This window comes from Balaenoptera ricei, chromosome 3, assembly GCF_028023285.1.
Source record: "Balaenoptera ricei isolate mBalRic1 chromosome 3, mBalRic1.hap2, whole genome shotgun sequence".
Classification (NCBI taxonomy): Eukaryota; Metazoa; Chordata; class Mammalia; order Artiodactyla; family Balaenopteridae; genus Balaenoptera; species Balaenoptera ricei.
This window is the reverse complement of record NC_082641.1, coordinates 171088331-171102588: the sequence shown is the minus strand read 5'-3', so window position 1 is coordinate 171102588 and position 14258 is coordinate 171088331. Positions and strand designations below refer to the sequence as shown.

Here is a 14258-nt window from a genome sequence, read left to right as displayed (position 1 = left end):
GGGCCAAACCCAGGACAGTTCCAGGAAAACTGGAAGAGTGGGTCACCCTGTGTTAGTCGAGAGCCGGCCCCTGCTAAGGAGTCGTCCTTCATCGATGTACCTGCCTCTGAGGTGAAAACTGAGGCAGAGGAAGAAGTCTCTTTTGCCCAAGCGGGAGAATAGGGATTCCCCCCTGTGACTGTAAGTCCACCACCCAGCTCCCAGCTGGTCCCTTACCTCTCACCCCTGGCCTTGTCCTCTGCCCTTTCCATCCTCCGCACTGGCTACCAGAAAGATTTTTCTAAAAATGCAGTGTGATCAAGCCATTGCCCCACTGCAGGCTGTCAGCAAGAGATAGGTTCTTCTTATTATTTATGAGTTAGTAATGTCAGCTTATGGATTATTAGTATGTCAATTTACATCACCCAAACTATTAAATATATGAGTTTATATCACCCACACTATTAAGTGTATGAATTTATATCACCCACAGTATTAAATATATGAATTTATATCGCCCACACTATTGAATGTATGAATTTATATCACCCACACTATTGAATGTATGAATTTATATCACCCACACTATTAAGTGTATGAATTTATATTACCCACACTATTAAGTATATGAATTTATATTACCCACAGTATTAAATATATGAATTTATATTACCCACATTATAAAATATATGAATTCATTTTATCAACATATTAAATATATTGATTTAAAGATATTGAACATAGTGATATTTATTAATAGTATTTTAATTTTATTAAAATATATGATTATTATCTATTATATATATACATTCTAGTAAAGACATGCCAATTTTTAAAATTTTTATTTGAGGATAATTTTAGATGAACAAAAAAGTTACAACATTATAAAGCTACAAAGATAGTGTAGAGTTCCCGAATGCTCTTCACCCAGCTTCCCGTAATGCTAACATCTTACGTGACCGAGGTACATTTGCCAGAACTCAGAAATGAACATTGGTGTTTAATATTGGTGCATGACTAGTAACTAGACTCCAGACTTTATTTGGATTTCCTCAGTTCTCCCATCAATGTCTTTCTGTCCCAGGATCCCACATTGTATTTAGTCCTTTGTCTCCTTAGGCTACTCTGATCTGTAACAGTTTTTCATGACCTTGTTTTTCATGACCTTGACCGATTTGAGGAGTTCTGGCCAGGTCTTTTGTAGAATGTCCCTCAATCTGGGCTTGGCTGGTATTTTCTCATGATTAAATTGGGATTATAGGTTTTGGGGAGGAAAACTGCAGAGGTAAAGTTCCCTCCCCATCCCATCGCATCAGGGTTACCTGAGGCCTACTTGACATCACAGGTGATCCTAACCTTGACCCTTTGGTCAAGGCTAGTAATGACATACCAATTTTTTTTTTTTTTTTTGTCCCCACTGTGCGGCATGCGGAACTTCCCTGACCAGGGAACTTCCCTGACCAGTTCCCTGCATTGGAAGCACAGAGTATTGACCACTGTACCACCAGGAAAGTCCTGACATATCAATTTTGAATACACGTTTATATGGATATAATGTTAAGGCTACTGTTTCTTGTGCACTTACCATGTTGCTATTGCTTGCTCTATGACACAAAGCCAAGTGAGCTAATTGCTCTCATAGAGATGTCTGACATCAGGACTGTAATCAGTGTCTGGGCCCAAGTATGGGATGGGCCTGGATTTACATCTCAGCCCTGCCCCTTTCCAGCCGTATTGACTTTTGGCAGCTTGGACTCTCTTTTCCTCATCTGTAAAATGGAACTAGTCAGAGGTAGTACCTAATGGAGCCATTATAGGGATCTAAAGGGTCTTGGCCCGGCCGTGATCTCATTCAACAATGAGATCTCTAAGCAATCATGTCAAACCTCGCCCATTAAGAAGTCCCACTTGAAAGAACAAATAGAAACTCCTTGGCATCAGCAGAAAGCACAAACAGTTGTGGAGTTCAGGGGCACGTCATGGACAGCATCTTCAGAGCATATTATTTTCCAGGCACCTTGCTCAACTTTTTTTTTTTTTAATTTTTATCTTGAAATAGAGATTCATAGGAAATTGCCAAAAGAAAAAAAAAAAAAAAAAAGGAGGAAGAGGTATCCTTTACTCATTTTCCCCCAAAGGTAACATCTTGCAAAACTAGAGTGCAATAGTATTATACAACCAGGAAGTGGATATTGTTACAATCCAGAGAGAGCACACTTGTACAGACACCATTTGTGTGTGTGTGTGTGTGTGTGTGTGTGTATGTTTGTCTCGCCCATTTCCTTCTCTGCAATTTTCTCACCTGTGTAGCTTAGAGTAACCACCGTGGTCAATACACAGGACTGTTCCCTCACTGCAAGGATCCCCCCGCTGTCCCTTTAGAGCAGCATTCACTGCTCCCCACAAACCCCAGCACTGGTAAACATTAACCCATCTCCATCTCATTTATTTTGTTATTTCAACCATATCATAGAAGATAAGATCACAGACTGTAAACTTTTGAGTTTAGTTTTGTTCCTTCAGCATAAGGTGCTCAGCTTTTCACAAGCATTATTTCACAGAAAATCCTCACAACAGCCCCTTCAAGGTTGGACTAATACACCCATGTTACAAGGGAGGAAACAGAGACTCAGAGAGGTGCAGTGATTTGCCTAAGGTCACACAGCCTGCTGGTGGCAGAACAGATGGTCTTGGATTGGTTCATGCCAAAATGTGTCCAAGAAGGATCCCGTTTGGGGACTGTTAGTTGCCTTCATCTCTGACCTTCACTCATGGGGCTGAGGGGCATGTGAGGTCAGTCCAAGGAGGACTTTTGAGTGGTTCTTGTCTTTGGCTCTGATACTGAGTCCTGTCTCCAAGGGCCTGACTCGCTCAGCTAGAGAGCTGGGATCCTCTGCTGAGCCCAGGGAGGCTTCAAAAATAACTCCTCAAGTCTGACTGCTATTTCAAAACAGTGGCCTCCAGGGAGAAGTCAGTGTGAGCTCTTGGCTCTGGAAAATACAGGTCCTCAGGGCAGCTGCTGCATGCTCTGGGACAGGGGTCAGCAAACCATGGCCCAAGGACAAAACCTGGCCCACTGCTTGTTTTTGTAAATAAAGTTTTACTGGAACACACTGGAGTGCATTCGTTTGCATGTTGTCTGTGGTTATGCCAGGTGACTCTGGAACACATTAAGCTTGAGACCCAATGTTTCCATCCCTGGAATGTGTCTCCCAAGTGTTCCCATTCGAGCCAACTGATGACATAATGCTGACCACACTCACTTCCCGTCTCCTCCACTTTTGCAGTTATCAAGGGGGAAATAGAACGGGGCCTGCTGAGCTCAACAGACGGGGACCAGGGGGCGACCGTCTTCCTGAGAGATACCCAAGACCTCAACAAACACATCCTGGAGGTCTGTGCCCTCAAGATGGTGGACCAGCTTGCAGCCGGTTGCCTGGACACAGATGCCCAGAACCTTCTCAGCAGCCTCCAGGAGCGCATCGCTGACATGCAGCCCGGAGTTCTCAAGGCCCACCACCTGGCATGGAGCCGAGACCTGATGGACCCCCCAAACAAGGCTCATGGCCGGTACCCGAAGGAGCTGGGGGAGCAGTTTGTGGCCAGGGCTAACCATCAGGTCCTCGAGTGCCTCCAGAAACTGGAGGCAGGCAGGCAGGAGTTAGCATGGCTCTATCAGGAGATCCGCCACCACCTGGGACTCAGTGCCGAGGCCCCCCGGACCTTCTGTGGGCGCCAGGAGCTCCTAACCCAGCTGGGGCAGCGGCTCCAGCAGAGCGACGGCCACCCCCACCGACCCCTGGTGCTTTTTGGACCCCCGGGCATCGGAAAGACTGCTCTGATGTGCAAGCTGGCTGAGCAAATGCCAGGGCTGCTTGGCCACAAGACAGGGACCGTTCTGCGGCTTCTGGGGACGTCACAGATGAGCTCCGACGCCCGAGGCCTGCACCAGAGCATCTGCTTCCAGATGTGTCTGGCCTACGGGCTACCCCTGCCCCCTGCCCAGGTCTTGGAGGCCCACACCAGGGTGGTCCAGTTTTTCCACACCCTCCTCCACACCGTCTCCTGCCGAAACTTTGAGTCCCTCGTGATCCTGCTGGATTCAGTGGATGAGGTAGACTCTGTCCACCGTGCTCGGAGGGTCCCCCGGCTGCCTCCCAAGTGCCCCCCCGAGGGTCCACCTCATCCTCTCGGTCTGCTCAGGACAGCGGGGGGTTTTAGACGCTATGCGGCAGGTGCTCACGGACCCAGGTGCTTACTGGGAGGTGAAACCCCTCTCTGGAAACCAAGGGCAAGAGATGGTTCAGCTCCTGCTGGCCGCCTCGAGGAGGACACTCAGCCTGATGCAGAGGGACCTGCTCTGGGCCAGCCTCCCGGATTGTGGGCACCTGGGGCGGCTGAGGTTGGCCTTCAAGGAGGCCCCGGAAATGGGCCTCCACTGCTAAGGAAGCGATGCACCAGCTGTGTGCCCGCCTGGAGCAGATACATGGGCCGCTCCTGCTGGCCCGAGTGCTGGGCTACATTGTGTCTTCCCGGTGAGTCTCTGTTGTTTTCACTCTTTTTTGAATTGAGATAGAACACATGCATTCTTCTCCAAGGGCAGCCATAACAAAATCACAAAGTGGGGGGCTCAGAACAATGGAAATCTATTCTCTCGTGGTTCTGGAGGCCAGAGTCTGAAATCAAGGTGTCAGCTGAACCACACTGCCTCCGGAGGCCCTAAAGGAGAATCCGTTCTAGGCCTTTTTCTTAGTTTCTGGTGTTACTGGCAACCCTCAACATTCCTTGGCTTGTGGACGCATCACTCCAATCTCCACCTCTGACCACCTTGTGGTCTTCTCCCTGTGTGTCTCTCTGTCTGAATTTCTCTCTTCTTGGAAAGACATCACTCATTGGATTAGGGCCCACTTGCATCCAGTATTGTTACTGACCAGGGCTCTTGGCCTTCTTAATCAACAGAAATTGATAAGAGGCCAGAAAAGAAATTCAGGCAAGGCTTTATTGGGGCCCCTGATGCAGCAGAGGGGAGGGAGAACAGGTAACAGTTTCCCCTGCTTGCTCGCTCCCTGAGGGGGGAGTGAGCTGGTTCCTTATATAGGATGAAGGTAGGGGCAGGTCCAGGGATCGAGCCAGAGGGGTGGCTTAGGTTTTTTGCCCACAGCTCTGGTGGGGTTGTGTGCAGGGGGCATGCTCAGTACCCTGCTTTTGCTCCCGGCTCTTCAGAAGTGGCAACTGGGTTTTTGGTCTTTTTGTATCTTGTCCATAATTTTCCCAACTGTGCATGCACGCAGTTCTTTTTAGTCCCTTATAGTTTCTTTGTATTTTGTTGCTGGAAGAGACATTTGTCCAGGTGCAAGCACTGCAGCAAAGGGTCCCAGGTCCCAGGTCCCCGCCTGTCTCTGTATGACCTCATCTTAACTCGACTACTTCCCCAAAGACTGGTTTCAAACAAGGTCACATTCACAGCTTCCCCATGGGTACGAATTTTGGGGAACACTATTCAACCCAGTCCAATTCGTATCATAATTTTCACTCTTTTAAAGTGTATAGTTCAGCAGCATTTAGTACATTCACAGTGTTATGCAACCACTATCCATCTCCAGAACAATTCCTCACCCCACAAGGAGACCCCATCCCCATCAGCAGTAACTCCCCTTCCCCGACCTCCAGCCCCTGGCAACCACTAATCTGTCTCTATGCATTTGTCTAGAGTATTTCTTCAGCAAACATTTTACTTAGAGATACTTTCAAATTATAGACTAGAGGAAGAACTCCCATAGTGCAAAAATAGTGCCAAGAACTCCCATAGAGCAGAATTTTTCAGCCTTGGTGCTATTGACATTTGGGGCTAGATCATCCTTTGCAGTGTGTAGGGCCATCCTGTGTACTGTAGGATGTTGAACAGTATCCCTGGCCTCTACCCACTAGATGCTGGTAGTATCCCCCAGCTGGGACGACCAAAAGTGTCTCAGGACATTGCCAAGTGTCCCTTGAAGGCAGGATAAGTCCTCGTTGAGAAATACTGCCATACTCCTTCCCCCCACAATCACCAATTTGCCATATTAGCTTTCTCTCTGTCCCTTTGCCTTTTTCCCTCTCTCCCTTTCCTATCTCTCCTTTCCTTCCTTCCTACATCCCTCCCTCCATCTCTCTCTCTCCCCTCCCTCTCTCTCTCTTTCTTTATTTCTTTCCATTTTTCTATCTATCATCTATCTATCTATCTATCTATCTATCTATCTATCTATCTATCTATCATCTATCATCTCTCTATCCATTCATCTATCTGTCTCTGTCTATCCACACACACACCCACAAACAAAATTTCTCCCTGAACCATTTGAGAATTCATTACAGGCATCATTCCTCTTCACCCTTAAATACATCACATATATCCTAAGAACAAAGGCAATCAGAACCCCACATCACCACAAGACAATTTTAAAACTCAGGAAATGTATCATAAATGCAATAATATTATTTAATACACAGTTTATACTCAAAATTTACCAACTGTCTCAAAAATGTCCTTTATAGCTGTCCCCTCCCCTTGCCCCCATCCCAGGATCCAATCCAGGATAATGTGTTGCATTTAGCTGTCAAGTTTCTTTGGCCTCCTTTAATCTGGAGTGTTCCACTCTCTGTCTTTGTCTTTTTGAAGAGTACAGACCAGCTCTTCTGTAGCTCAGCACTCCTTAACCCTCAATTGGTATATGTATCTCAGGTCTTGTTTTTGAATAAAGACTCTGATTCAGCAGGTCTGGGATCTTGTGTTTCTCCCAGGCTCCCTGGCGACGTTTGATGCTACTGGTCCAGGGAACACACCTGGGGGTGGAGGGGAGTCGGTACACTGTCATCTGGGTTGATCTGATGTCTCCTCATGATGACATTCAGGTTAAACTTGGATGATGTTCGATCCTTCTTGGGCATTTTTCTCCTACCGCAAATTTGCAACATACCCCTTTGTGATTAATAAGCAATGTGTGTGGATACCTCAGAAAAATCTTTCTGAAGCAAACTTCTCTGAAGAATTGAACACAAGCATGGGTCTACAGTTAATTCCAGGCTTTGTAGCATGGGAATTGACAAAAAGCAATAGGAAAACCCAATTCCAATGTGTTTATAGAGTTTAAGGAATGAAGGTTTAAATGCAATTGCTGAACAAACTCCGATAAACCAGGGTCATGATGGTCAGAGATGCCAGGTGTGGATGGTGAGTCAGAAATAATGAGCAGGAGAGAGGTGTGTGCTCACCACAGGCACCCAGCATCCCATGGGAGGGTGGGACAGAGGCCAATTAGCAGGCACACCGAGCAACAAAGCTTTACCTTAATGCAGACAGCCATCAGGAGACACTCATGCTCATCATTAGAAATGCTGGACAATGCACCTTTCCTCTTCTCAGCTTGGGGGGCAGTTTTCTCTTTTAGACCTTTGTCTTTTGCCACAAATCAAGGTGGCAGCGACCAGCCCAGTAAGTGGGCTTTTTATTTGTTTGTTTATTTGCCAGGAACAGAAATCCACTCACACTATCGCATTAGAAATAAGGGCTTTATGCCATGGCCATGGGAGAAACTCAAGGGATGCAGGGCTACCCCATAGCCAACTCCAGGGAGGGGTATCCCAGGTTTCATGTTGTACCCCAGATTTTGTGATTGATGCCCACAGCATGGAGGCCTGGCCTGGACTCTACAAGAGCACAGAGATAGACCAGGGAATGTTCCAGAATAAAAGGGTGGGCCATCAGGCCAACCTGATGAAGTCTACATGGAAGGTGGGGTTGTCATGGGAACCAGAAAGCCACAGAATCAGGGAAGTTTCTCATCCCCTCTCCCTCTGGGTCCTCTCTACACACTGGCTTCTGTTCTAGACTCTTCCTTTCTCCTCTGTAAGTGTAGCTTGCCTGCCACATCTTCTGTTGGCATCATGGGCTCCCATTTTGGAGACCTGGTGCCATCATACTGGCTCTTTCTTGAGTCCTGGTTGCAAAATCTGGGAGATACACATCAATTGGCCTTCTTGGCCCCATGTCTGGTCCAGTTAGTAAAGCTGGGGGCCTCCTGGGGTGGAGGACCACCCTCCTTCAGTGCCTGGTAGGGGAGGTGGTCTTTGGAGGGTGACTCTAGGGGAAGTGATTTTGGTATGTCCTGTTGCATGAAAATATGTTATGTTTACACACAGAGTTGACCTAGAGTGATGATTGAGAGCCTGGCTCTCAGAGCAGATCTGAGTACTTCTTGGCCAGTGGTTCTTACCTAGGGAGATTCTGTACCCCCCCCCCAGGTGGACACTTAACAATGGAGACATTTTGGTTGTCATGACTGGGGGATGGGGTGCTACTGGGATCTAGTGGATGGAAACCAGGGATGCTGCCCAACACCCTATAGTTCACAGGACCCTCCCCCCACCAGAGGCTCATGGTGCCCCAATTGTCAGTAGTGCTGAGGGTGCGAAACCCTGGCTCAGCATGAAAGATACTGTCTGGCTATCTCTCTATCCAGCTACCATAATGCCTATCTATCCATCCATTCATCTATTTATCTACCTCATCTATCTATAATCTATCATATCTATCTGTCTATAATCTATCATATTCGTCTGTCCATCCATACATGCATCTGTGTACACCTATCTATAAGCTATCATCTATCTATCTGTCTATCTATCTATCGCTCATCTATCTATCTATCTATCATGCTGGTGACACCTAGTGGGTGGAGGCCAGAGATGCTGCTAAACATCTTACAAAGTACAGGACAATCCCCACAACAAAGAACGATCCAACCCTTAGTGTCGACAGTGGGAGGCTGAGAAATGCTGTGTTAGGCATGCATTGTGGGCTTTCCGAGCCCCCTCTGTACAGAGGGGTAGCTGGGAGAGTGTCTGTTCTGTATGGCTGCTGGAAGGAATCACAAGATCATGCTTGCCAAGGGACATCACTGGCCAGGATCCCTCAGCCAGGATCAAACACAGGGCTGTGTGACCTCACACACAGAGTTTGGTCTGCAGTGCAGGCAAGGTAGGTCCCATGTGGGGGGGCAGATGAGGTCTTGGGTCCACATTGTCAAAGGGATGTCTTTGGGGATGGAGGAGGGCTCTTAACCTAGTGGTTCAGCTGTCTGTGGGCACATTCCCCAGTCCTTCCAGCACCGTCCAATAGAATGTTGGTGATGAGGGCAATGCTCTGTATCTCATTGTCCAATGTGGTAACTACAAGCTGCAGCGGCAGTTGAACACTTGAAAGGCAGCTTATGCAATCCAGAAACTGGATTTTAAATTCTATTAATTTTTAACTTTAAATGCCCATGTGTGGCTGGTGACTACTACATTGGACATCATAGCTCTAGACTTGAGACACAAAATCTTCAAGAGCAGGGATGGAATTGAATTCCTCTTCCCCTGGCCATTCAGGGACATGAATACACAAACCTCAGTTTCCCCATCTGACAAATGGAGGAAGGCTTTCTGCTCTGCCTCCCTTCAGCTGAGTTTGGAGACTCAGCTGCAAACTTGGATGAGGAGGTGCAAAGAGGTACAGGTCCTAATATTGAGCTGAGCAGGTTTAGGGAGGACAAGAAAATGGCACCGGCCCAGGATTGTTCACAGATCTTCACCTGCTCTTACGTCCCTTTGGAGTCTCCTTCCCCCTATTGTAGACTCCTGCTACTGAAGCCTAGACAGACGAGGCTGAGGCATGCCCCCAGGCAGGGGGCTGTCAGTGTTGAGCACAGATGGTATGACATATGATCTCACTTATGTGAAATGTCCAGAACTGTCAAATCCACAAAAAGTAGGTTAGTGGTTGCCAGCGGCTAAGAGGGGGCAGGTGTCGCAAACATGGTAGTACCTCATGACTGTGTCTAGCAAAGTCTCTTGCCCCCAAACCTGCTCCAACAGAGGATTCCCCATTCTTTTTTTTTAATTTTTAAATTTTAATTTATTATTTATTTATCTTTTTTGCTGCACTGGGTCTTCGTTGCTGCCCGCGGACTTTTCTCTTGTTGCGGTGAGAAAGGGCTACTCTTTGTTGCATTGAGCAGCCTTCTCATTGTGGTGGCTTCTCTTCTTGCGCAACATGGGCTCTAGGCGTACAGGCTTCAGTAGTTGTGGCTCATGGGCTCAGTAGTTGTGGCTCACGGGCCTAGTTGCTCCGCGGCATGTGGGATCTTCCCAGACCAGGGCTCGAACCCGTGACCCCTGCATTGGCAGGCAGATTCTCAACCACTGCACCATCAGGGAAGCCCCCCTGTTCCTTTTTTTAAATAGAAGTATAGTTAATTTACAATTTTGTGTTAGTTTCAAGTATACAGCAAAGTGATTCAGTTATATATATATATATATATATATATGTATTATTTTTCAGATCCTTTTCCATTATGGGTTATTATTAGGTGTAATTCCCTGTGCTATACAGTAACTCCATATTGTTTATCAAATGTTCCTTTTTAAAGTAAATTTCTTTAAGGAATAAAAGTAAGATGGGCCGATTGAGAGACAAATAATAGGTAACAAATAGTGGTCAGCTAAGCCAGCAAGCATCTGGAAGGTGGTTTAGGGTGGACTGGCCTTGGGGAACCGCCTCCTAGAAGGCCAGTGACCACCTCTGAGCTCGCCCAGTGTCCCCTCTCTGCAGACAGCTGGCCGAGGTGGTCCGATAGCGTTACCTGTCCTGGCCCGAGAAAGCCAAGAGTCACGGAGTCTTGGCCGACTTCTTCTCAGGGAGCTGGAGCCAGGGGACCAAGAAACTCATCACCCTGCCACTTGTGGGGAAACCCCTGAACCTGGACCGCAAGGTGAGGTGCCCAGGGCCCCCTGCTCCCCACTTGGAGCCTCCTAGCTGCTGCACCCGCAAGGCAGGGACCACACGCCTCCTTCTGTCCATCATTTCCACCCAAAACTCCCTCCTGACCGCCTTCTCTTCTCTACCCGTGGAGGGTTAGGTGGCACCTCCGCCGCTGAGCATTAGTTGGAGGGTGGCGAGCAGCAGATGAGGACTATGCAACCCTCCTGCCCAACTTTCCAGAGGAGAAAACACAATCACAACATTCAGAAGCATATCCCCAAAGTCATGGTGTCCCAGAATTTTAATTCCCTACGCTTCGATTCCTCCTGAGACACACCAGTTTCCTCCCTGTTTTGTGTGTGTGTGTGTGTGTCTGTGTGTGTGTGTGTGTGTGTATGCGGGGGTGGGGTGGGGTGGGATTTGACGTTTTCCTTTGTGAATTCCCTGGAACAATCCAATTTCCAGTTATTGGTACCCCCAAAGCATTGCTCATTTTAAAAATAACACTTACTTTGTTTTCCACTTAGGACAGTAGTGTGTAATTGTTGGAGAACACAGAGAGGATCAAACAGTAAAATAAAACTGCCCACAATTCCCCCTTTTGGGAAGATCTGCTCCTATACTCCCTCCCCCGGGTCACTCACTATTCACACATTTCTTTCCAGTCTTTCTTTTGTTCCAGGGAGCTCTAAGACTTGGGGTCTTTAGCTTGCAAGTCACTACCTCTTTTTTTTTTTTTTTTTGCCTCTCAAACACCCTCAAGGCTCAGCTCAAATGCCTCTTCCTTCAGGAAATCTTCCGTGATTTCCTTCCTTCTTGATTACTTGTTTTTTTTTTTTTTTTTTGGCTGTGCCTCGAGGCTTGTGGGACCTTAGTTCCCAGACCAGGGATCAAACCCATGTCCCCTGCAGTGGAAGCTCAGAGTCCTAACCACTGGACTGCCAGCAAAGTCCCTTGATTACTTGTTCTTTACTCCATGCTCTCTTCACTCTGAGGCAGAACTCAGACTTTTCAAAAGAAACTTTTAGTTTCAGAATCATTTTAGATTTCCAGACAAGTTGCCACGAGTATACAGAGAGTTCCCGTGGACACTTCTTTTAAATTCCCCTGTTGTTAACATCTTGCGTAACTGTAGCACAGTGATTTCAACTAGGAGATACACTTTTAAGTAGTGGTTATAGTTTGATTTTTCTTTTTTCTTTGTCTCCCCTCCTGGACAGGGGAGGCCAAAGGCTGGGCCAGGCCTGATTCTTTCTCGATGCTTCCCTTTCTCCTCTCCGGTACCTCACAGATCCTCTCCTGTGGACCCAGAACCCCTGCAGGCTCAGCCACATCCTCTGTTTGGGATGTGGTTTGACGCCCTTCCTGGTCTCCTAGTCTCAGGATCTCCTGCTCCAGTCCGTCTTTCATGGTCAGATGCTTCTGACCATCCAATCTGATCATGCTTCTCCTCTAACACCTCCCATGGCTCCCCAGTGCCCTCTGTCTCCAGTCCAACCTCCTCAGTGCCTTTGTGATCTACTCTCTACAACCTCCCTAGCCTCATTCCCCGCCATGATCCCCCACTCTGTCTTATAATTCAGCCCTTCCTAAACTCTTGTCCTGCTCTCTCCCACCTCCCGGCCTTTGCACATGGCAGTCCCTCGCTATGAAATGCCAATGGTTCCGACACACTTCACCAGACAGGCTTCTATTTATCCCGTGAGACCCAGTTTCAATGCCCCTTGGATCCTGAGCCCCAAGCCCCTCCTCTCCCAGCCCAGCCTGTGGGTGGAGGATGGTGTGGGCCATCTCTGTCTGAAATTGTGTCCCCATCCCCACACCCTCCAGCATCACCTGGTGCCTTGCCTGGCCCATGTTTGTGGAGTGAATGAATGAGCTTGTGTCGTAGTGGCCTGGCCGCCAGCCCCCTCCTCCTCTGCAGGTGGCCCCTCAGCCCCTGTGGTTCTCAGACACGGTTGCAAACCTGCGGAAGCTGAAGGAGTTACCCTACCACCTGGTCCACTCAGGCCGCATCGAGGAGCTGCATTGGGAGGTGCCGAGTAAGGACCAGACCCATCTCGGAGGGGGTTGAGCAGGTCCCCAACCCTCTGCAGTGCTCCCGCCTTCCAGAGCCTGACAAGGGGGAAGGGGGAAGGGGGAAGTTCAAAATCCTTGGCTCCTTTTAAGGCACTGGTTCTCATCAGGGGCGGTTCTGCGCCACTATCCCCTGCCCCCCCGAGGGGACACTAGGTGATGTCTGGAGATATTTTGGTTGTCACGAATGGGGGAGGCATGCTGCTGGCATCTAGGGCTTGTTGATAGTGCAAAGGGCAAGAAACTGCCTTAGAATGAGAGAGGCCCTGTCTATCTATCTGTCAATCTATCATCTACCATCTCTATCTCTATTTATCTACCATATATAGTTGTCTGTTTATCTATCTATCCTCTATCTACCTATCTATCTATCTATCACCTACCTATCCACATCTATCTATAATCTATCATATCTATCATCTCTTCCTCTCTCTCTATATATATATATAAATATAAAATCTCATCTGTCATATCTATCTCTCTACCATCTGTATCTATCATCCTTATATCCATCCATCTAAATGTATCATAATTATCTACTTGCCTACCTATAATTTCTATCTCTCTATCTGCCATCTATATCTATCATCTTTATATCTATCCATCCATCTCTCTATCAATCTTTTATCTCTATCTCTATTTATCTACCATCTTTGTCTGCCTATCTATCCATCCATCATCTATCTGTCTATCTATCTCTCCATCCATCCATCCATTCATTCATCCATCCATTTATTCATTCCTATGATTCTCAACCAGGGGTGATTCTGCTTCCCAAGGGACACTTGTCAATGTTTATATTTTTGATTATTGTGACTGCAGAGGAGTTACTGGCATCTAGTGGATGGAGACCAGCGACACTGCTCTATACACCCTACATGACGGCCCCACCACAGAGTATGACCCGGCCCCAAATGTCAGCATGGCTGAGAGTGAGAGCCCTTGGGAGAAATGGGGAGGTGAGAACCCACCTCCCAGGATGAGCTGGAAGGAGACGCATGCTCCCCACAGCACCGCGTCTTCTCCCCAGAGGCAGCATCAACTGGATTTCCTGCCGGGGCATCTCCGGGGGCATTGAGGGTCTGTTGGATGACTTTGACCTGTGCGCCCCTCACGTGGACTGTCCTGAGGTCAGCCTGGTCCGGGAAGCCCTCCAGCTGTGCCGCCGGGCAGTGGAGCTCCGAGGCATGGGTGAGTCGGGCTGACCGGGCTGGGTCGGGGGGAGGGGTGGTCCACTTTGCACTGACTTCTAGAAACCGACTCTCCTCATCGAGCCGCCAGATGGATTTGCATTAGCTCATACACCTTTCCTGTCTACAGCTGAGGGGTTTCTCCCAGCTCCAGCTTCTAGAACTTTGAACTGAAACTGGGAGAGCTTAGGAGTGAAAACTACCAAGGCAGAGCTGATCCCCTCACCAGGACG

General features: G+C 47.9%; 1 protein-coding gene across 1 annotated transcript in view; it reads left to right on the top strand.

Moving 5' to 3' along the window:
* The window catches only part of NWD1 (NACHT and WD repeat domain containing 1), a 67369-nt gene that overhangs the window by 7433 nt on the left and 45678 nt on the right, over positions 1-14258 (top strand). The window contains 6 exon segments of the mRNA XM_059919160.1: positions 3267-4144; positions 4146-4400; positions 4402-4514; positions 10610-10769; positions 12684-12801; positions 13868-14026. Coding sequence (XP_059775143.1) covers positions 3267-4144; positions 4146-4400; positions 4402-4514; positions 10610-10769; positions 12684-12801; positions 13868-14026 — 1683 coding nt within the window.